General features: G+C 37.2%; 1 protein-coding gene across 1 annotated transcript; it reads right to left on the bottom strand.

Annotated features, from left to right (window-relative positions):
• Positions 1–769: 769 nt before the first annotated feature.
• On the bottom strand, positions 770–25,261 carry LOC128654582 (collagenase 3). The gene is made up of 5 exons (XM_053708577.1): positions 25,125–25,261; positions 20,049–20,272; positions 14,822–14,970; positions 12,775–12,900; positions 770–1,848 (listed from the first exon to the last, which is right to left on the bottom strand). Exons 1-5 carry the CDS (start codon positions 25,233–25,235, stop codon positions 1,673–1,675), a joined length of 786 nt encoding a protein of 261 aa, XP_053564552.1. The 5' UTR covers positions 25,236–25,261; the 3' UTR covers positions 770–1,672.
• Positions 25,262–25,315: the final 54 nt, after the last annotated feature.

Genomic DNA, 25,315 nt, shown 5'->3' with positions numbered 1-25,315 from the left:
TCTCTTACATTCCAATTGGCTAATAGAATTCTATCAGCCAATCGGAATTAAAGGGGAAAAAATACTATTGGCTGTTGCAATCAGCCAATAGGATTGAGCTTTCATCCTATTGGCTGATCCAATCAGTCAATAGGATTGAGCTTGCATTCTATTGGCTGATTGGAATAGCCAATAGAATGCAAGCTCAAACCTATTTAGAAAGCAGCCGTTTTGTTTAAAAACTTACCTTTCTTCTTTTCACAGCCAGAGCAGCTTCCTCCACCCGGAGATCCTCTCTTCACACGTCAGCAATGACTAATCTGGCTTCCTCCAATCACAGCTTTCCCCCCAGGGGAGTCATTGCAGTGATTGTAGGAAGCCGGATTAGTCATTGCTGACATGTGGAGAGAGGATCTCCGGGTGGGGGAAGCTGCTCCGTCTGTGAAAAGAAGAAAGGTAAGTTTTTAAACAAAACGGCTGCTTTCTAAACTTTGATGAATGAAAGTGCCCCTGTTTTTAATAGTATTTATAAAAACCGGGCTTTCATTCATCAAAGTTTACCTTCACTTTAAATCTTTCCTCTAATCAGTGGAGTAGGAGCTATTGCTTATATAGGTGTCTGGGGTAAAGATACAAGTTTTCAGAAGTAACATAACTTTGCTATTGATTGTAATTTTTCTAAGAGAAGCAGATCGATTCCGTGGCTGAGGAACCAAGCTATTCAGAGGTATTCCCATCCCTTACAGATGTAAAATAAGCATGTATAAATAAATAATATCATGGAACCAGCTTTGTCCATTCATGTTTTTATTTAAAGTACATTAAATCATGTTTGTATTTATCATTATACAGCAGATATCAACAAATTACTTTTTCAACTGAAATACTCAGCTCAGGGATTCTGGGTAAGAATATGCAAATTAAATTCCCTGATCAGTTTTAAAACACAGACTCCCTCATACCAGTGCAATGTTGCTCAAGGCAGGTTTAAAGGGATACTAACCCAATTTTTTTCTTTCCTGATTCAAATAGAGCATGCAATTTTAACTAAAAAAAAGGCCATCTCCTAAGCTTACATTCCTGCTTTTTCAAATAAAGATAGCAAGAGAACAAAGAAAATTAATAGGAGTAAAATATAAAGTTGCTTAAAATTGCATGCTCTAACTGAATCATGAAAACTTGGGGCTAGTATCTCTTTAAAGCCTAGCAGATTGAAGTATAGAAACTCATGATGTAGGATTCTGGTTATTGCTCAGTGAAGCTGGTAAAGGATATTTAAACCAGTTACAGTACAATGTTATAGTGAGACAAGAGTAAGATAAATACATCATTCATTGTAAGTGAAATTATATAAAGTAATGGAGTTAAATCCTCACATAAAGCACAATTTGCTCTCAAGATAAATCTTATCTACCAACATCTTTTCTGCAAACGTATAACCAGGATCTTGAGTCTTTTATGCACTTGTAACCAAATGGTATCTGTAAGTGAACATTCTAGGCAGAAACAGCCAGTTTTTGTGTACCAATAGGTACTAGTTTTACCTCATTTGTGTTGAGGTGTTTTTTTTGTTTTTTTTGCTGAGTCTTATTAAGCACAACTGAACCTAGCAGTTTAAATCAACGTGTCATAGAGCTGAAGAGTGGATATTCCTCCTGAACAGAACAACACATGGCTATCTGCATCAGCAGTTCTATCGTCTTCTCCCATAGATTGACTGTATTCCGCTAATGTCATCCTGTGACAAGCGGAAGTTGTTTAAGTTTGCACTGCTATATGTTGGGAACATCAAAGCACTTCGCTCATTGGAGTGATCAAGTCCTAACGAATGACCAAACTCATGTGCAGCCACCAGGAACAAATTGATTCCTACAGAGAAAAAGTACATGAGAATGAAACATGGTAAAATTATACCTTTCAAATTAATAGAATTCAGGTAAATGACTTAAAGTTAAATGTTCTATTTTGTTAGAGCATTTTAGTATTAAACAAATGTGTTTATTTTATTATGTGTTTAATCCATTAAATCTGGTTAATGCATAGTCAAAGTGCCACTCCAGATGAGGATACAGCATATAAGCCAATCAGGAGCAGGCATACTTGCGTGTGATCCAGTCATTGGCAGTATCCTCATCTGCAGCAGAATGGGGTGTTCCAGAAGGGCAACTTTATGTGTTTAACCCTTATTAAGAATGTAAAAACATAGTAAAATAAGGGAATTTGTTAAAAAATAAAATATTCTAATATAATAGAGCATTTTTTAAAAACTAGAATGTACCTTTAAATACAGGAAAATACATAACCAAGATTTCATGAAGTTTATACAGTATGAACAATGTATTTAAACCTGTCAGAATACATTTAACATTTTAGGTATTTGAAGAGAAGAGGTATATGAATAGAATGAGGCAAGAAGAGGTATATGAATAGAATAAGGCAAGATGACGTCCCTTCAATTCCGATTAGCTGATAGAATTGAAGGGACACCATCTTGGATGATGTCATTTAAAGGAACCTTCATTCAGTCGTCGGACGAAGAAAGAAGAGGATGCTCCGCGTCGGATGCCTTGAAGATGGACCCGCTCCACTCCGGATGGATGAAGATAGAAGATGCTGTGTGGATGAAGACTTCTGCCCGTCTGGAGGACCACTTCTGCCCAGTTGAATGAAGACTTCTGCCCATCTGGAGAACCACTTCTGCCTGGTTGGATGAAGACGTCTCCCGGTAAGGTGATCTTCAAGGGGTTAGTGTTAGTTTTTTTTAAAGGGGGGATTGGGTGGGTTTTAGAGTAGGGTTGGTTGTGTGGGTGGAGGGTTTTAATGTTGGGGGGGTATTTGTACTTTATTTTTTCAGGTAAAAGAGCTGATTACTTTGGGGCAATGCCCCACAAAAGGCCCTTTTAAGGGCTATTTGTAATTTAGTGTAGGGTAGGGCTATTTTTATTTTGGGGGGCTTTTTTATTTTGTTAGTGGGATTAGAGTAGGTGTAATTAGTTTAAAAATCTTGTAATGTCTTTATTATTTTCTGTAATTTAGTGGGGGTTTTTTGTACTTTAGATAATTTTATTTAATTGTAATTAATTGTATTTAATTTAGGTAATTAATTTAATTGTAGTGTAGTGTTAGGTGTAATTGTAACTTAGGTTAGGTTTTATTTTACAGGTAAATTTGTCTTTATTTTAACTAGGTAGTTATTAAATACTTAATAACTATTTAATAACTATTCTACCTAGTTAAAATAAATACAAAGTTGAATGTAAAATAAAAATAAACCCTAAGATAGCTACAATGTAACTATTAGTTATATTGTAGGTAGCTTATGGTTTATTTTATAGGTAAGTATTTAGTTTTAAATAGGAATAATTTAGTTAATGATAGTAAATTTTATTTAGATTTATTTAAATTATATTTAAGTTAGGGGGGTGTTAGGCTTAGACTTAGATTTAGGGGTTAATATCTTTAATATAGTGGCGGCGACGTTGGGGGTGGCAGATTAGGGGTTAATAAATGTAGGTAGGTGGCGGGGATGTTAGGGCCGGCAGATTAGGGGTCAATAATATTTAACTAATGTTTGCGATGTGGGAGTGTGGCGGTTTAGGGGTTATTATATTTATTATAGTGGCAGCGATGTCCGGTTCGGCAGGTTAGGGGTTAAAATATTTATTTTAGTGTTTGCAATGTGGGGGGGCTCGGTTTAGGGTTTAATAGGTAGTTTATGGGTGTTAGTGTACTTTGTAGCACTTTAGTTAAGAGTTTTATGCTACAGCGTTGTAGTGTAAAACTCTTAACTACTGACTTTTAAATGCGGTACCAGGCTTGACAGGAGAGGGTGTACCGCTCACTTTTGGTCAGAATCGTAATACCGGCGCTATGCAAGTCCCATTGAAAATATAGTATACGCAATTTACGTAAGTGGATTTGCGGTATTTCCGAGTCTGGCCAAAAAAGTGAGCGGTACACCTGTTCCTTCAAGACTCGTAATACCAGCAGGCATTGAAAAGTAGCGTTAGGACAGGCCAATGCTGCTTTTAAGGCTAACGCAAGACTCGTAATCTAGCCGATAGTTATTAACTTGCTCTTACCCTGTAACATATCTCAGCCTAATGTCACTATCCCTTTAAGAATTCCTTCCCTGACTGCTGGTTTTGGGCAGTATTTACATTCAGCTTGCCTGCCTGCCTGATTAATCATTCATACACCTGATTCTCTCAGCCTCTTTTTAAGTCTTCTCAGGCCTAATGTGCTTTGCATTAACTTTGAAGTTATGATCCTGAACAACAGAGGTCTGTGACGGTTTTCCTGCATGAATTTACCAACTTATTGAAGCTACAGCCTTTTCTATTACCTATGCTTAAATCATCAAATCGCAAGTATCCAAATAATTCCATTTCTGTTTCCTGGACACTGCTACTTAACAAACTCTGAACTTTATTATAAATCAAGCATACTTTTGGTTATCATCACTCTCTAATTATAACAGCATCTTACTCAGACCTTTATAACTATTTCTCTGCTACAAGTTGTCATTGCTGAAATATCCTGCTGCAAATATGTTAACATATTCAGAACTCTGCATCTATATGTTCAGTTAAAAGCTTTCATGTGATTCTCCAATATATGTACAAACAGTAATTGATGCCTTAAACTTAACTTTCACCTGTGCTGCTCTGCTAATTACTGACATACAGCTCTATATAATATGTACTGTGAACCTGCAACAAACCTAGTTTGCATATATATGCACAAACAGTAATTAATGCCTAAACTTGCAGCTTGTCTAAATACCTGTGCAGCTGTGCTTAACTCTGACATACAGCTTTATATAATATTATGTACTGTGAACCTGCAACAAACCTTAGTTTGCATCTAAGTGTCATTCTTCTACCAGTTTACTCTGAAGCCTGAACATTCCGCATTGCTATATTTTTCTCTCATTGAATCCTGCAGCTACTCCTATTAACTAACTATAAGTCACAGTGAAGTCAGAATATATTGTATACAAATGTTGCACTATCCATTTATTCTACAATAACTACTAGCAACTATGAATCACAGAATATCATCTATCCACGTCCAGGATACTCTTCCCCGGGTCAGGGGTCGGTATCTCCAAATCCCTACCACTGCCCCGAGGGTCTGTGTCCTGAGCGCATGTACACCGGATCATGACAGAAAGTTAATGCCTAAAAAAGGGATCCGCAGTGGTAGTGGATGCACCGACCCTCAAAGGAAAATAAAAAATTGCAACATATCTCAGACCCACGCTATCCCTAAAGATAAAACAGAAGATTTTCATACTTTTAAAAATTTAAAGACACAGTACTCCTATTCTAGACTATCCTCTACTCATGTTCGTGGTTACCATTTTGGTGAAACTGATCCTGAATCTGACTATGAAAATGAAGAGGATTTAACCATAGCTTCAGCAGAAAAAAAATCAGATCTTTAAAGATTTAAAGAGACAGAACCACTTTTCTAAAATGTCATCTGTTCCTCATGTTCGTGATTACCATTTTGGTGAAACTGATTCTGAATCTGACTATGAAAATGAAGAGAATGTATCCATCGATTCAGCAGAAAAAAATCAGATCTTTAAAGATTTAAAGAGACAGAACCACTTTTCTAGAATTTCATCTGTTCCCCATGTTCGTGATTTCCATTTTGGTGAAACTGATTCTGAGTCTGACTATGTAACTGAAGAGGATGCATTCATAGATTCAGCAGAAAAAATTCAGACCTTTAAAGTTTTAAAGGGACAGGACTACTGTTCCAGAATACCTTCTACTCCTCCTGTTTGTGATTCCTATACTGGTGATACTGATTCTGAGTCTGAATATGTCAACAAGGAGGATGACTTCACAGATCCAGCTGAACTGGCATTAGACTGGTATGAGCGCAACTTTAATTCGCCACAAACTCAGACAAAACCTCAACCTATTGGCTATAATGACATCCTTGATTGTTATATTTACAATATGGATGATACAGACAGCTCCCATCATGAAACCTCTCATGGAAATACTGATCTTCCTATTTCTGATATTCCCATGGATTCGTTAGATTGGACAGATTCAGAGCCGGAAGAAAAGACATCTGGTTTACAGACTGCTGTTTGGAGAAAAGGTTCCCTCAACTACTATGCTGATTTATTACATCAGAATTATGCATCCAGTGATGAAGAGGATTTCTGTTCTCAACCTTACTACAAGCCACAATGGCAGCAACCTAAGAAGCCTCATACTGGGAAGAAATATCAGTTATCTAAGCTCTCTAAGAAAAAAAAGAAGAAGAAAGTCTTTCTGCCTACAGAAAATCAGAAGTGCAAAGAGGAAACTCAGCCTGAATCTCCTGTTTCAGTTTCTGTTGTGCCAGACCCTCTCTTGCCTCATGACACTGTCAACACTAAGCTGGATGTTGTCTCTAGTCACCTTCAGTCTGTTCTTAAAGCATCTAATGGTATCTCTTCTCAGACTCTACAACAACTACAAAAACTGTTTCCAACTATTGATTTCTTGCATCCCACTCATGCTGCCTCAATGTCTATAAATCCTGTGCTAGAAACAAAAGATAATTTTGTTCCAGATATACAATCTAACAGTTTACCAGAGATAGTCCCTGGAGAATTTAGCTCTGATATTCAAACTCAAATAAGTATGCCTGCTGAATTCCTCCGCATCTACCTGAGTGTGGCATATTTCAGTACACTTCACCTTCTCAAAATTCTTCTGTTACTGCATCTAAGAAATTGTTTCCCTTGGGAGATACTTTGCACCAACCTACATTTTCTACTACATCAGTTTCCTGTACAGGAATTCCTGATACTGAATCCTGTGAGGACAACATTGAACCAAGTTCGCAAGTGGACATTCTTAACCCTGAAACTTGTACAAACGTTCTTCAAGAAGATTCCCCAGTGGCCAATCCTGTCCCTGTTTTCCATGATGATACCACTAAACCTGGCATCAAGGTGGACTCTCCTATTTTTGACCCTGGTATGGGTATTCCTTTGTTTAACCCAGAAATGGGTGTAATAATACTTGATCCTGAAGATAGCCATGCCCTCTGCTCAGAAGCAAGTATGGTTCTTGGCTCTAAAGTGGGTCTTGTAAATTCTTCGTTTGTGAACCCTGAAGAAAGCCTTGCCCTCTGCTCAGAAGAGAGTATGGTTCCTGGCTCTAAAGTGGGTTCTTTTTCTTTTTCTATAGTTGAACCTTGCCCTGGCATGGGCATTCCTTCACCCGATCCTACTGAGGATATTCCTGAACCTTGCCCAGATGTGGGTATTCCTGAACCTTGCCCTGGTGAGGACATTCCTTCACTTGATCCTATTGAGGATATTCCTGTACCTTTCCCTGATGTGGGTATTCCTGAACCTTGCCCTGGTGTGGGCATTCATATACCTGTTCCTAGTGAGGACACTCTTGACTCCGAATCCAGTAAGGAGACATTTCATATTGAATCAGAAGATGGCAAGAACTGGACAAATCTTGCACTCTACACTCCTATCTCCTACTTCAAAGAAAGCCCTGCTATTGGGTTAGAAGTGGCTATAGCTTTTTCTTTTGGAGTATATCTAATCCTCAGACAAGAGGTTAATTCTGAGGATACTCAAATCTCTGACACAAAGGTGGATAATCTGGTTATCAATCCAGAATGCTGCATCTCTATTTCTGATGTTGAGGAAAGCTTATTCATATGTCTAGGACTGGGTGCCTTTTCATTGGCTGTGTACATGGTCATCTATTATGAAGAACATCCGCCTATCAACCCTCAGGATGATTCTGTGGTAGGAAGCTCATTGTATGTTACGTTCATGCATTCTCACGATGACTACAAGAAAGATGACTTCAAGTTTTGCTCTCATCATTATCAAGATCTTTTGATACCTGAATTCCATGGCCTTTGCTTCGTCATTCAACTTTTTCAAGAGATCTCCAACCCTCCTTTCTTGATTTCCGATTGGACTCACTACCTCCATACACCTACTACTGGTTCTCCATATCATTTTTGTTCTCTCTCCTTTTGGATTGTGTTGGGCGCCCGGAGGTCGCCTTTAAGGAGGGGGATCTGTAACATATCTCAGCCTAATGTCACTATCCCTTGAAGACTTCCTTCCCTGACTGCTGGTTTTGGGCAGTATTTACATTCAGCTTGCCTGCCTGCCTGATTAATCATTCATGCACCTGATTCTCTCAGCCTCTTTTTAAGTCTTCTCAGGCCTAATGTGCTTTGCATTAACTTTGAAGTTGTGATCCTGAACAACAGAGGTCTGTGACGGTTTTCCTGCATGAATTTACCAACTTATTGAAGCTACAGCCTTTTCTATTACCTATGCCTTAAATCATCAAATCGCAAGTATCCAAATAATTCCATTTCTGTTTCCTGGACACTGCTACTTAACAAACTCTGAACTTTATTATAAATCAAGCATACTTTTGGTTATCATCACTCTCTAATTATAACAGCATCTTACTCAGACCTTTATAACTATTTCTCTGCTACAAGTTGTCATTGCTGAAATATCCTGCTGCAAATATGTTAACATATTCAGAACTCTGCATCTATATGTTCAGTTAAAAGCTTTCATGTGATTCTCCAATATATGTACAAACAGTAATTGATGCCTTAAACTTAACTTTCACCTGTGCTGCTCTGCTAATTACTGACATACAGCTCTATATAATATGTACTGTGAACCTGCAACAAACCTAGTTTGCATATATATGCACAAACAGTAATTAATGCCTAAAATTGCAGCTTGTCTAAATACCTGTGCAGCTGTGCTTAACTCTGACATACAGCTTTATATAATATTATGTACTGTGAACCTGCAACAAACCTTAGTTTGCATCTAAGTGTCATTCTTCTACCAGTTTACTCTGAAGCCTGAACATTCCACATTGCTATATTTTTCTCTCATTGAATACTGCAGCTACTCCTATTAACTAACTATAAGTCACAGTGAAGTCAGAATATATTGTATACAAATGTTGCACTATCCATTTATTCTACAATAACTTCTAGCAACTATGAATCACAGAATATCATCTATCCACGTCCAGGATACTCTTCCCCGGGTCAGGGGTCGGTGTCTCCAAATCCCTACCACTGCCCCGAGGCTCTGTGTCCTGAGCGCATGTACACCGGATCATGACATACCCAAAGTAACCCTGAAAATCTGGCTTGTGAGGGAAGCTTGAGGATAGGTTTTAAAAACCCTGGTTTAGCCAATGCAGAGGGGTAACAGATAAAGTCAGCACTCAGGAGCTGCAAGCTCCCGAGATGAACAAAGCCACTGATTGGCAGAGCCATGTGACTGTTGATGGTTTCAGCTGCTGTTTCCAGAAGTTCTCTGTGGCTCTTGAGTGGTATTTTATGTGTTTAACAATATTGTGCCATTTAAACACACATAGTTCTAGGGCGAATAAGGAACTACTACTGCTATGCCCCTTTTCATCATACAAGCCACCACCGACTCTCTGAGCAGGTGTGATATTTCAATTCAAATAAATACAATTTTATATTAATATATAATGAGCAATAGAAAATAAAAATTAGGAGGGGGCGCCCTATCAGGGGATATAGCAGAAATCCTGTCAGGGTAATATTAAATAGCCAATTGTTGTACAAGCCTCAATAGAGAAAGATAGTGTAACTATACTAGTCTAAAACTAAATAGTCTAGATATTAGTGCCAAAAAAAATATATATATATACCTCCTAAGAGAAAGATGTGGTAATATATAAAAAACACACAGTGGTGATAGGTAACAAAATGCCTATGTACCTCCTAAGAGAAAGAGAGATAAACAAGATACAAATTTCCGACAACCAGAATACAATATTAAACAGATAGTTCAGTCTCTGATATAGGGTTTACAATGTAGTGTGAACTATTAAGTCCAATACACTGTGTAGCAAGCTCGTGGAGGACAATCAGTCCTATATTTTAGTAGTAATATAATCTCTAGTAGTGATGATGGAAAGTCACTGAGATGAATGCAGGCAGCTATCTGTGGAGATCCAGGCCGGGATCCAAAGCAGCAATCTACAAAGACAAGAAGAAACAGAAGCGCCACATGGCCCAATATTGTCTGGTCCAGAAGATAGATGTGTATATATATACAATGTAAACTCACATTTGAAAAAGCACCTCAAACAGTGCTATGGCAGCAGTCTGGGATTTCTAATAGTCACCCAGGGGACCAAACTCCGGTATAGATGTGGTGTCTAGATGAACAACATAAAAGGACATAGGTGCCTATATGGCCTAGTATTGTCTTGACACAGGTGAGTCAGTAAGTTATTGAAAAAGGAACTCACATGTGTTGTAGCATCTCCTTTGATGCTATAGAGGCAGGATGGGATCAATCTGGTCACCCACCAGACTTGTGCAAGGGCCTGCTGGATACCAGGAAAACCAGATAACACCAGTGATACAAAGTGAGGCCCAGTGCGAGGGGCTCCTCTCAGCAACAGGATATGTAGCACCAAAGAGATATAATAGCAAGTGTCCCAATATAAAAATGGTTTTATTTAAAATGATAAAAACAAAGCTACGTGTTTCTCAGCTCAAGGCTGTTTCATCAGGCTTCATAAAAAGATTTAAGAACACTTGCTATATATACACACAGAAAATCTAATTAGTGTTAATTAGCATCACATGATACCAGGAGGAGCCTGGAAGGCACATAAGACCTTATTGGTCATAAAATGTCAGAATCTAAACCAATAAGGGGAGAGTAGTGCATTTCCTACCAATCAGGAGTCATATCAACACACCTCATAAATAGAACGTTTGTTCCAATAACTAATATGGCTATATAAATAAATAAAAAATCAACAACATTGCACCATTTCTTGTCTGGTACAATCAAAAGCAAAAGTGCACAATGTTAAATGCAGAGATCCCCTCGCAAGTATGTGTCAAAATATGCAATCCCACACGGATATCCTTAACAAAAAAACAAATTACCATTGCATACATCTTATAACCACAGTTCATAATGTACATGTAATACAAAATTCATTAGAACACATGACAATTCAGAAAAAGGTCTGTTTTTTCTGAATTGTCATGTGTTCTAATGAATTTTGTATTACATGTACATTATGAACTGTGATTATAAGAAAGTATGAATTTGGGTGTGTATTATCTGCTCACTGATGTATGCAATGGTAATTTGTTTTTTTGTTAAGGATATCCGTGTGGGATTGCATATTTTGACACATACTTGCGAGGGGATCTCTGGATTTAACATTGTGCACTTTTGCTTTTGATTGTACCAGACAAGAAATGGTGCAATGTTGTTGATTTTTTATTTATTTATATAGCCATATTAGTTATTGGAACAAACGTTCTATTTATGAGAAGTGTGTTGATATGACTCCTGATTGGTAGGAAATGCACTACTCTCCCCTTATTGGTTTAGATTCTGACATTTTATGACCAATAAGGTCTTATGTGCCTTCCAGGCTCCTCCTGGTATCATGTGATGCTAATTAACACTAATTAGATTTTCTGTGTGTATATATAGCAAGTGTTCTTAAATCTTTTTATGAAGCCTGATGAAACAGCCTTGAGCTGAGAAACGCGTAGCTTTGTTTTTATCATTTTAAATAAAACCATTTTTATATTGGGACACTTGCTATTATATCTCTTTGGTGCTACATATCCTGTTGCTGAGAGGAGCCCCTCACACTGGGCCTCACTTTGTATCACTGGTGTTATCTGGTTTTCCTGGTATCCAGCAGGCCCTTGCACAAGTCTGGTGGGTGACCAGATTGATCCCATCCTGCCTCTATACCATCAAAGGGGATGCTACAACAAATGTGAGTTCCTTTTTCAATAACTTACTGACTCACCTGTATCAAGACAATACTAGGCCATATAGGCACCTATGTCCTTTTATGTTGTTCATATAGACACCACATCTATACCGGAGTTTGGTCCCCTGGGTGACTATTAGAAATCCCAGACTGCTGCCATAGCACTGTTTGAGGTGCTTTTTCAAATGTGAGTTTACATTGTATATATATATATACACATCTATCTTCTGGACCAGACAATATTGGGCCATGTGGCGCTTCTGTTTCTTCTTGTCTTAATAGAAAATAAAAATGAATTGTGATAGAGAGAAACTCCAGGATGTAACTAAAAAAAAATGTTTGCAAATATTTACTTTTCCACTTTGTTTTGTCATTAAATGGTTTATACTGTGATTTGCATTAAATATTATACCTGTTCTTTTACTGGACTTATCAGCTAAATTGATCATTAAAGGGACAAGAAACCCAAACATTTTCTTTTATGATTTAGGTAGAACATAGAATTTTAAACAACTTTCCAGCTTACTTCTATTATCAAATTTGCTTCATTCTCTTGGTATCATTTGTTGATGGAACAGCAATGCACTACTGGTTTCTAACTGAACACATGGGTGAGCCAATGACAATCAGTATATATGCAGCCACCAATCAGCAGTTAGAACCTAGGTTCTTTGCTGCTCCTGAGCTTACCTAGATAAACCTTTCAGCAAAGGATAAGAAGAGAATGAAGCAAATTAAATAATAGAAGTAAATTTGAAAGTTGTTTAAAATAGTATGCGGTCTAAACCATAAATGTCTAATAATAACTTTACTGTGCCTTTAACAATAAACGTTCTTCTTATATACAATGCATGTTTTATATGGGCATAATTATGTAGTCTATCTAAAGATCCACACAGCTGGTTAAATTATAATGAATTAAAATGTGACACTTTAGGGTTAAACAAATCTAAAAAAGACAAATTACCTGCTCTAGTTGATGTCCATGTCTCATCTTCATCAAAATAAGCATCACCTCCTACACCACTCCCAGGAGCAAACGCATAAGCAAGTACCCCTCTAGGGCCATCAAATTGAGAGAAAGCCCCAGGCGCTAGAAAAATAGACACAACATATACTGCTATTTTAGGCATACAAATAAAATGATTTACTGTACACTCTGGGCTAGATTACAAGTGGAATGCAGAAGATAGTGACCTAAATTACAAGTGGAGCAATACATTTGTATTGCTTGTGATCTCTAATTGGACTCAAGGTAAATGAATAGCGATCCCATGTTAGGGCTGATATAACAAGTTGAAAGTGCACTTACATCTGGAGGCTGGATATAGCGAACACACCAACTCCCTTTCCCCATAGACTACTATGGGCACTCTAAAAAATCCTTTTATTTTTATCGCTTGTGCGCTAACCCAAGGGTGCGCTAGACCAACTGTACTAAAGCCAAAGGTGCGTTAGGAATACCTCAAATACCAATGTTCTTTATTAAGAAGAAAATTATCTTTTTATTTTTTAAATATACATTTCCATATCTGTATGTTTTGCAAAATATTTATCTATACCGAGATGAATAGAGATAGAGACGATAGAGATAGAGACACACACATATATACATACATATATATATATATATATATATATATATATACACACAAAAATACAGGGTACACATACCATGACCCTGCAACATGCACCGCCCTGGGTGCTCAATGGCACTCACAGGTGGCTGCACAGTCCCCAGAGCCCCAGGCAGTTAACCCAATACAAGTCTGGGTGCAAAGCCCTTAGGGAAAGTTACAAAACCAATTAATACAGCACACAGAGGAAGCCAGGCACTCACTTGCAAGGAAAAAGCTAAGATTAAAAGCAAAAATGGAAGGGTTAGTTACCGCCTCTGGCCAAATGGGACAAGCCCAGGTACCACATCAAGGTCTCTCCCAACCTGGATACCTAAAACAGCCAAACAATAAAAGCTCGCAATCAAACAAACTGGGAGCCTCCCAAAGGTGCACAGGCTTATGTAATCACCCTAGACATCTACAAAACATGGGAGTGGACTGCACTCTCAAACTGGACCTGGTCATGGGATGTGTACCCTTTCCAGTCTGAGAGTGCAGTCCACTCCTGTGTTTTGTATATGTATAGGGAGATTACATAAGCCTGTGCACCATTGGCTTGTTCCCAGTTTGTTTGATTGAGAGCTTGCATTGTTTGGTTGTATTAGGGACCAGGTTGAAATAAAGTTTTTCACAGGGAAAGTGTATAGCACTGTAAGACATGTGCCAGATATAGGGTCACAGTGAAAATCACAAGTGTTCTATACCCAAATATTCCACCATATAAGCCTTATAAGCTGTGTATGTGATGGTGTTAGATGCAGAGATGTGGTAATATCAAAATGACCTCCCTCATCATATGCTTTTTTCCCTGACGTAAGCAACATTAGAATTGTTTGTGTGTTTTCTCTATAAGTTGCTTTCTTTATTGTTTGTTGCTTTAATATTGCCAAAGAATTGCTGCATTTGCATTCAGTAAAATTGGATTTTAAAATACATTTCTGAAAACAGAATAATATATCTCTTACCAATTTATTACATTCAGGGATATGCATGATTGTCTCTATTTTAACTTAAAGGGATACAAAACCCAAATTGTTTATTTTATGATTCAGATAGAGCATGTAATTTTAAGCAACTTTCTAATTTACTCCTATTATCAATTTTTCTTCATTCTCTTGCGATCTTTATTTAAAAAAGTAGGAATGTAAGCTTAGGAGCCGGCCCATTTTTGGTTCAGAACCTGGGTAGCACTTGCTGCTTGGATGCCTTAATATAACATAAATTATATCATTTGAGAAATCAAACAAACTTTCCCCTAAAATTACCAGGTCTAACTGCCAGTAATAAAGCCCTTTTATTTATACACAAAATCGTAGGTCCAGTACTCTGCATATGTTCATATAACATAACTTATTTTACATTGCAAATTAAAAACAAAACAAAACATTGACTTACAGCGCGCGCCAAATTGAATAAGTATGTCTGCTTCTCCCATTGAAACCTTACTGAATCTCAGGGGTGTCACATTACTCCACACATTGAACGCTCTTTGTATTGCATCATCCACCATTTCTCTGGGAAGGTCAGGTGTATAATTCACAATCCTATAAAACAATAATAATGATCATACCACATTAATAGGCCTGGATACAACTTTATTATAATCATTTACTATCAAACTAAAACATGTCTCACATTTGTCAGTATCAATTATTTCCAGGGTTATAATATTCCTAACAAGAACATATTTTATTGATGATATAACCGTTAATCTTTGCAAATGTGTTTAGGATCTATGAATGAATCAGATATCTTTTTCTGTTTTGGGGAATTTAGTTGAAACATCCCAATTCCTAATTAGTTGAATAAAGAAGCAGTCGATCTTTAGAAATGGTAAAACACAGAAAATAGAAGGCAAAATACACAACAGACAACCACTTACACATCTACAGACAGTTATTAGACACAATCCATGAAAAAATAATATGATAAGTCAAATACTATTCATTAAAGCAACGTTATTCACCATAGTTCATTTCATTAACCTCTTACCTAGATCATTTCACTTACTTTGAACACTTAAAGGGACAGTCAAGTCAAAATTAAACTTTCATGATTCATAAAGGGCATGCAATTTTTTTTATTATAATTTTTATTGAGGTTTGAATCCCAGCATACAAACAATGCATTTCAGTACAATCTATACAAAGAGTTTGTTTCCAAATAGGCATCAAATATTAGTTGGACAAGCTTTACATAGCATAGTTATATAACATTGGTTGAGAATAAAGGTAAACATTATGCTTGCCATTTAAGTTATAGGTCTTCTAGATGTCATATGAGGTCGCTTTAGGACCTTGCAGCATTAGAAAAGCAACAAAGCTACAGAAGACCGTCATGAACAATCAGGGACCACTTTTCAATCCCAAATAGTGACCCTCAGTTTTTTTTATTTTATAGGATGGTCATAGCATGCTCTTGTATTTAAATATTGTGGGCCAAAACCAAAGACAACTATAACATTGATTTCAAACACTGTGAGGGCCTTCAATAATTATAATGTAACTTATGAGACCTCTCATGCTCAGAGTCATGTCAAATATTATAGGGCTAATAAATTATTTCTGGATTTTTGGGAAGGGGGCACAAGAACTGTCAGGCATCGGATCTTTTCTCAAAGTGGGAGCTATGTGGAGGAGATCAGAAAGCTATTATTTGAGAACAGAGGAACAGAGTAGTAGATGGACTTCTGTACCAATAAGTACTTGCTAAGATTATTGAGGAGGGTAATGACTCATATTCATGTACTAGATAAAATATGATACTTAATAAATCCTAACAACAGGTCAGGTAACCATAACATAACAATCTTATATCACATATATATCAGGCTGGAAGGAAATCATATTTATAGTGGTAAGGTAACTGAGCCATTCAATTTTGCGCTATAGTCCCAGTGGGTAGTATATTCAAGGCTTAAACAATGGAATCTTGTCAGAAATATGCCAAGGTGTGATACACAAAGATTCCCTTCTATTTCTTAGCATAATCTGATAGGTCTTCTGAGAGGGCATCTATCTAAAAAGCATAGTTACCCGATCTAGAAATTTACATGAAAACCTTTGTAACACACATTAAATACATCAATTAGCGATATCATACTAATATTGTGTTTGGGATTTGGGTTATAAAAAACGTAATAAAAATTTTAATAGTATCAGATATATATATATATATATATATATATATATATATATACCCAAATGCAAAATATGTCCAGACCAGTCCATACCCAGGAATATATACATATGACGTTGAGAGTCTTTGGCTTACAATAAGGGAGATCTGATAAAGCCTGTAGGTGAGTCCATGTCTATAATGCCCTCAACCTATGCCAGCTATTTTAAAAAGGCTTCCATGTACAGGGTCTTCGATTGAGTTCACATATCATTTCTGCCGAGGTGGACCGCATGGGATACGTAACCTCGGTAAGTCCCCACTCTGATCACAGAATTTAACTTCAGCTCTGGGTCGCAATATCCAGGATGACACCTTCACATTCTTGCCACCTCTAGTACCAAGCTGTTTCTCTGTCAGGGAGGATGACTGTGCAGCTGAGGTACTGTGATGTTCAGCTGTCTTTGTGTAATCCCCTCTCTCATGACTTGACATAGGCTCAGTAGGCTCCCTGTACTGTTCGCCATGTGGAGGATATGTTGCATATTTCGCTGAGCTAGGGAAGACATGCTTTCTTGTACTGGCAGCATCACAGGACTTATTATCTGCAGAGGCTTATCCTTATCTGATTGCTGATATTCCATAAGTGTCTGCACCGCTCGCAAACTTTTCTGCAGATCAAGTGCTGGGATATCAACGCCTGGATCCTTTGCTCCCAGGCATCAACTGCCTCCAGGTCATCTGGTCTGTGCCGCTCCATTTAGCGCAGTAGTGGTAGCTCAAGTTAAATGTATAGTCGGCATATAATGATAACATTTTAAGTTGCGTTAATCTAATCGAGAGTTTCTTACCCAGGTAACTGGGGGGGAGGTCTTGAAAGTTGGCCGCCGCCAGAAGGCAACAAACAGTTCAAATGAGGCGTTAATATGCATAAAGTTTGCGGTTGACAGAAAAAACCCTTTACCAATGATAAATCATAAGTAATGTAAATATTCAGCATAATAGCTTCTACAGGTTTCTTCATAGAAAACATTTAGCCCATCCAGTTCTCGTTAGTAAGACATAGCTTTTATTTAAAAATTGGAAAACAAAAGTGTACAGACCTGGATTGAGTTCTATTAGTTGTACCTTGTACAGTAATAAATACCTCTGACCCTCAGTGAGAGTTGAAGGCCTCAACGGTCTAATTCTGACCTCCAGGGTCATAGTGCCAGCAGATCTGGAATTATTTGATGCAGTATTGGCTAATGCACTTGTAGATAATCTTTTGTTTCCAAAAAATGCTGCTTAAAGCTGATAATAACCGGCAGATTAGTCAGTTTTCGCCCAGAGCTTCTGAAGATACGACCATTTACAGGCGCTGCGTAGACACGCCCCCTAGGGCATGCAATTTTAAACAACTTTCCAAATTACTTTTATTATCATATTTGCTTTGTTCTCTTGGTGTTCTTTTTTGAAAGATAAACCTAGGTAGGCTCAAACTGATTTCTAAAATGTTGAAGGATGCCTCTTATCTCAGTGCATTTTGACAAATGTTCACAGTACGACACAGTTAGACGGTGCTAGTTCATGTGTCTAGTTCATAACATTGAGCTCACTACCGTGGAGTTATTTATGTGTCAACACTGATTGGCTAAAATGCATGTCTGTCAAAATATCTGAGATAAGGGTCAGTCTGCAGAAGTTTAGATACAAGGTAATCACACATGTAAAAGTATATGCAAAACTGGGGAATGGGTAATCAAGGGATTGTTTATCTTTTTAAACAATAACAATTTTCAAGTAGACTGTCCCTTTTAAAGGGACACCAAAGTTAAAATGTCATGATTCAGACAGAGCATGTAATTTTAAAAGAAAGGTAAAATTTTCTTACATTATCAAAATTTTTACAACCTATTTATATGCACCCTTTCTGAGGTACCAGTTCCTACAGCGCATGTGCAAGATTTCACTCTATATATACATTGGGACACCTTGTAAGTAGGTGACTGAGTAAGAATATGGCAATATTGGGCTCCATTTACCATTCTGTGGCAGACAGGGGCGTACATATTCGCCCCTGTCCACTTGGATTCTCCTCTGGCGGGCAGCAATCCGCTGCCCGCATTTAACATTGCACACGAGCGCTCTTTTGTGCTTGTGTGCAACCCCGCCCCCTACCCACGCAAAGCCAATCACGCATGGGCGGGAGCTGAGATTGAAATTCTCCACCTTACAGGTGGAAACAGGGTAGGGAATCAGTCTTACTTACTAAGATCTCAATTTTAATATAGTTGCATAGGTGATTAATATTTATGCATAGGTGATATTTGCAGCATTTAAAAATATTACAGGTGACAGGGAAAATAGAAGTCACTTTGAAATTTGTTAGAAAAAATCTACTACTTATTTAATAGTCAATACTAAGTGATATTGCATTGTCTTTTTATTATGCATTTGTTGATTATGTAAAATAAATGTATTTAATCATTTATGTCTAACAGACAATTTTGGTTTATTTCTTTGACATATTTTAAAATTTTGATATGGGACACTTTACATTTATAGATTTATCATGGAACACCTTTGATATTCTGTGTCATTTGCCAGTTAGTTTAAACTGACACTGCATCAATTCAATCCTAATGTTAAAATGCAAAATCAACATATGCTTTTTAAAGGGACACTGAACCCAATTTTTTCTTTCTGATTCAGATAGAGCATGCAATTTTAAGCAACTTTCTAATTCACTCCTATTATCAATTTTTCTTTGTTCTTTTGCTATCTTTATTTGAAAAAGAAGGCATCTAAGCTTTTTTTTTGGGTTCAGACTCTGGACAGCACTTTTTTTATTGGCGGATGAATTTATCCACCAATCAGCAAGGAAAACCCAGGTTGTTCACCAAAAATGGGCTGACATCTAAACTTATATTCCTGCATTTCAAATAAAGATACCAAGAGAATGAAGAAAATTTGCTAATAGGAGTAAATTAGAAAGTTGCTTAAAATGTCATGCTCTATCTAAATCACGAAAGAAAAAATTTGGGTTCAGTGTCCCTTTAAGCTTAATTTTGACTTTAGTGCCCCTTTAATATAGTTGCTTTTGCCTGTTGAAGCTGCCCCTTACCTATATTGAACATTTCAGTACTGCAGTATTGACAATAGAATCACTATATAAACAAAAGGCAGCCGCAGCAGAAAATAGCTTTCGAGTGCGGCGTGAGAGAGATAGAGAGCGCAGCCCATTTGGAAATATGTTTATGCAGCAGCTTTGAATAAAATACACTTTTAACACCTGCTTTCTGGAGTAAATTGTTACATTAATCCCTATGTTATTCCATAAAGCCCATTTAAAAAGATAAGGTTTCCTCTCACTTTAGTTAATAGACTTTCCAGATTAACACAGAAATTTGATATTTTTTTGCCCACCGTAGAAAGCTCTCACATCTTAGTACCATTACCCCACTGAAAATATTGATTTCACATATTTTTATTTTATGTATTTAGTTTTTACTAGGAATTCTACCTGTATGTCAGGGAATTTGTCATCCACTTTGGTTTGCCAGGAAACAAACTGAACAGTGCAACATCAGGGACCCCACATCTTGGTCTCTTCATCATATCCATGGATCCTGAGTCCAAAGTTCCTGTTACTTCCATTCCAAAGAACTTCTGCATCTCTTTGAGCTTTTCAATGAAATCATTTTTCCTTGATTTTGGGTTTAAAGAGTAGAACTTCTTTAAGTACTCCTGTGCAGTAAAAAAAACAACAGAAAAACAAATGCATTTTATCCACACCACTGAAAACTATAATCAAAGCAAAACTATGTAGAGGAAACTTAAACAACATTTTTATAAATGGCCCATCACCTATGCCACACTTATTTCATAAATCTCTGTTTAAAATCATGGCTAACTGTGCCCAAAATGTATTCCTAAGTATTGGAAACAATCCAAGATCCCCACTATGATAGAATGGGGCATATTTATCAAGCTCCGTATGGAGCTGGATGCCCCTTGTTTTCTGAAGGCTCACCAGAAACAGAAGTTATGAAGCAGCAGTCTAAAGACCGAGGCCGCGGACAGAAATCAACCTGATCGAATTCGATCGGGTTGATTGACACCCCCTGCTAGCTGTTTATTGGCCACAAATCTGCAGGGGGCGGCATTGCACCAGCAGTTGACACAACCTGCTCCGCTCGCACATTGATAAATATGCCCCAATGTCTCAACTTGGTGTCTTACACTATCTCATTAGAAAAAGTCTCTTATATTATTGGGCATCACTGTCCCTTTAGTACCTAATGTAACTTCCCTCCACCCAAGCAACCTCTAAATTATTTAATTTAATAAATATATCTCTACCTAATTTCTCCTTTACTAATCTGGTCATATATAAAATCTTATATATAAACTCTTCTTTAAAGAGTTACACTAGAAAATTAATATGAAGTGTGCCCTGGCTACATGTGACTTCTCCCCTTGCAAAACCAGGCCTCGTGTTGTCATTAATTGTCCCCCATGGGACCTCCATCATGTAGATAAGGTACCATTCTCTAGTTGATTGGCTCTGTTAGATCTCTTGATGTGTAATTATTATTGTATATCAAGATGAATACAGGCACATATCCTGAAAATGGAATTCCAAAATCCAGAAGTTTTCATTGATATTTTTTTTTAGAATAAAATTATTAAACAATACCCTTCCCCCCATCCACTAAGTGACAGTTCATTGCCTGCATCTTTGGTTTGCTTTTTTTGTGTTCTAAAATGCAAATGTTAGTCTATATTTATTTACAATAACAACTATTACCTTTGTGATTACAGTACTGTACTATCAGCTGATACTGCATACAAAACTATTACTTACAAACTCCACCAATCCACTCCCAACCCTCCACTGTCAATGTGGACAACCAAACCCTGCAACTCCCCTTAGAAGTAGCAAATGCCTTTAACAATTATTTTGTCGTATGCTCCACCACCCTGATTGACAAACTAATAAATGGCACGCATCCTGAAACTACAAATGTGGATCAGGCCCCACTAAAACAGCAAAGACCCAATACAGAGAAGTTAAATTTTAGACCTGTACCCATCAATATCATTAAGAAACACCTTAATAACCTAAAAATGAAAAACCAGTCTGGACCTGATCAAATCCCAGCAATGCTGTTGAAGCTTAGTGCGCCAGCAATTGCTAAACCGGTCACAACCCTAATTAACGAATCCTTGGTGTCTGGCTACATACCCAAACTTTGGAAGACTGCAAGAGTAGTGCCTATCCATAAAAGTGGGGAGATAACCTTGGTTTCTAACTATTGCCCAATATCATTGCTCCCAGTATTGTCAAAAATCTTAGAAAAATGCGTCCATATGCAATTATGTGAATATTACCAACAATCTAACTATCTGACCCCTGATCAATCAGGTTTTCGTAAAAATCACTCCACTACAACTGCCCTCCTAAAAGTCTGCAACGACATCCAGACTGGAATGGAACAAGAAGACCTAACTGGAGCTATTTTTCTTGATTTTGCAAAGGCCTTTGACACAGTAGACCATGACATACTACTGCTCAAACTAAAAAACTCAGATATTGGTGATCATCCTCTAACCTGGTTTTGATCATATGTATCGGATCGATCACAATATGTCTCAATTTCTGACAGCGACTCCCTCCCTCTCCCAGTCACGTGTGGTGTTCCCCAAGATTCCATTCTCGGCCCCCTACTTTTCACATTATTTATAAATGATCTGCCTAATGTCTGCAAATCCTCAACTGTACACATGTATGCAGATGACACGGTAATCTATGCAAACAATTCTGATCTGCCACAGCTTGAAGTAGTTCTCCAAGACCAGTTTGCAGAGGTAGAAAAGTGGATCTCAAAAAACAAACTCTTCCTAAACACTGACAAAACTGTCACAATGATCTTTGGAACGGGACCTAAACTACACAAACTACAAAATTCCCATCTATGCATCAAAACAAAATCAAATTGCACACTGACCACAGTCCACTCTTTTAAGTACTTGGGTATGTTGTTAGACCCCAATCAATCTTTTGGCCTCCATATAGAAAAATTGGCATCTAAACTTTATCCAAAAATTGGTGCCCTGTACAGAAACAAATCCTGCCTCAGCCCTACTGTAAAGGAAAAGATTGTACAGCAAATGCTGATGCCTATCATGGATTACGGGGACGTAGTATATGCACCTGCCCCGCAAACTCACCTTAATAAACTGAATAAATTGTATAACTCGTTCTTCCGCTTTGTGCTACAATGTAACTACAGGACCCACTATTGTGACATGCTAAAATAACTAAACTGGCTGTCGCTGGAATCCAGACGCACCCTCCATCTTTTCTGCCTTGTGTTTAAGAGCCTGACTGGGAAGCTCCCACCCTACCTGAGCAGAATGCTCTCACCGGTTATTCCCACCTCCTATAACCTCCGATCCAGTACCAGCACATTATTTAGCTTGCCTCAATACAAAAAGAAAGCAGCTCGATCCTCCTTTTCCTACAGAGCTCCACAATTATGGAACTTCCTCCCGCACACTTTCCAACCTTCCCCATGCCTAATATCCTTTAAGAGATCCCTCTCTACATATCTCAAAACAGAATGCACCTGTCATGGTTGATTATATATTTCCTACCTGTTCTATGTAAAAATGTTGTGCATATATTGTGTATTATTATTGCTTTTGTATTTTATTGTACCGATTGTATCAATGCAATGTTTTGTGAACCCAGGACATACTTGAAAACGTGAGAAATCTCAATGTATCTTTCCTGATAAAATATTTTATAAATAAAATAAATATAAAACTCTCATTAGGTTGCATGTGTTAGCTGTATAATGACATGTAAATATTGCCTAAATGACATTAGATATTGTTGTTTACACTTGGGGGTAGATTTACTAATGGTCGAGCGGACATGATTCACTGTAGGGAATCATGTCGGCTTAACCTCGCTAAATGCCGACAGCATACGCTGTCAGTATGTATCATTGCACAAGCATTTCTAGTGAAATACTTGTGCAATGCCACCCCCTGCACACCGGCTGCTACCAGGGGGTGTCAATCATCCCGATCGTATTGGATCGGCATGATTTAATGATTAAGACCGCTGCTTTTTAACTTCCGTTTCAGGCGAGCCTGAAAGATGGGCGTAGAATGCAGCATCCACAGCTTAATAAATCTACACTTACGTCTCATTCCCTCTCCAAGCTGTCTCGTTTTACAGATGCAAATATACATATATTCCAAAATCCAAAACTATTTCGAAATGTAAACCTTTTCTGGTAATATAATTAGAAAGGGGACATGAAACCCAATTCTCTCTTTCATGATTCAACTAGAGCGTGTGATTTTAAACAACTTTCCAATTTACTTCTATTATCTAATTTGTTTTGTTTTCTTGATATCCTTTGTTGAAAAGGATACCTAGGTAGGCTCAGGAGCTGTTGAAAATTGTATTCTCTATCTAAATCAGAAAATAAAAATTTGAGGTTTCATGTCCCTTTAAGGCACATCTGTTGTAAATACATAGTAGAAACTCTACGCAATACTTACCTGCAATTTCAGCATGTAATCAGTGCAACTGCAGCTCATTATAACTGGTACTATTTTTATCAACCATATGAATTTATGTGACTATAACATGGTCTGCTATATATATATTACAACCTTGTTACTGTATTATTCATCACAGTCAACTTGTTCTTTATGCACATTTTGTTGTAAAATCTTTATTTTGTAAATCTTAATAAAAAATGTAAAGTTGTCAAAAAACAAAAATACTTTAAAGAAGAAACACAAAATGTAAAGAAATAAAATAAAAAAGTATTATAATGTCAGAGCAAAAATTCCTGTAGAAAAAGATTACAGCAAATGTTAAAAAATAACCAAAAGAAACAAAAAAGTGGCTAAAACCACTATATTTCCCCTAAAATCTAGGGACAGTAAATACATTGTAATCAAAAGATATTTATGTTGTGTTGCTTTAGAATAACATATCAGCCGATTATTAACGTTTTTAAAACAAATTAACATCATATATAACTGCAATTTTCAGAGCTAAATTACATGAAAAGGGAGGCAAATAAATAATGAAAATATATTGCAAAAGGACATTTTAAATAACTTTCCGATTTACTTCTATTATTAATTGTGCTTAGATCTCTTGGTATCCTTTGTTAAAGACTAATCCTAGGAGAGCTCAGGAGCGTGCATCTATAACCATCTGGCAGCATTGTTTGCAGCAATGTTTAGTACAATTTTTTTCATAGTTTGCCATAAAGAATGCTAAAGAAACATGAAAACTCCTAAGCTCCCATCTGATGTATTCTTCAACAAAGGATACCAAGTGAACAAAGCAAATCTGATAAAAGAAGTAAACTGTTTTCTCTATCTATATCATGAAAGTTGAAATGTTGACTTTAAAAACTATGATACAGTTTGTCTGTTCCATAATGAACTATATTGAACCTTACACATTCTATACACACATTAAGCTTATTATTTTGGGATTCCTATTGCAATGAGTATATCAATAAAAAAAAATAACAGTTGCGTATTTAGTGAGCCATACCTCTGCATACTTAAAATCTTCAGAGCTGATGTTAACGTCATTAGATGGTCGTGGAAGTGCAAAGCTGTGAGAAAAAATAATAAAGGAGATGGAAATGAATAGGTGCAGCATTATGACACTAAAGAAGCGAATCCCTTCACTGCTTTGTGTTGTGGAGATCACCACTACTTATAAAGCTGTGACATGTTGCA

This window comes from Bombina bombina, chromosome 3 (genome assembly GCF_027579735.1).
Source record: "Bombina bombina isolate aBomBom1 chromosome 3, aBomBom1.pri, whole genome shotgun sequence".
Classification (NCBI taxonomy): Eukaryota; Metazoa; Chordata; class Amphibia; order Anura; family Bombinatoridae; genus Bombina; species Bombina bombina.
This window is presented reverse-complemented; position numbering and strand designations above follow the sequence as displayed.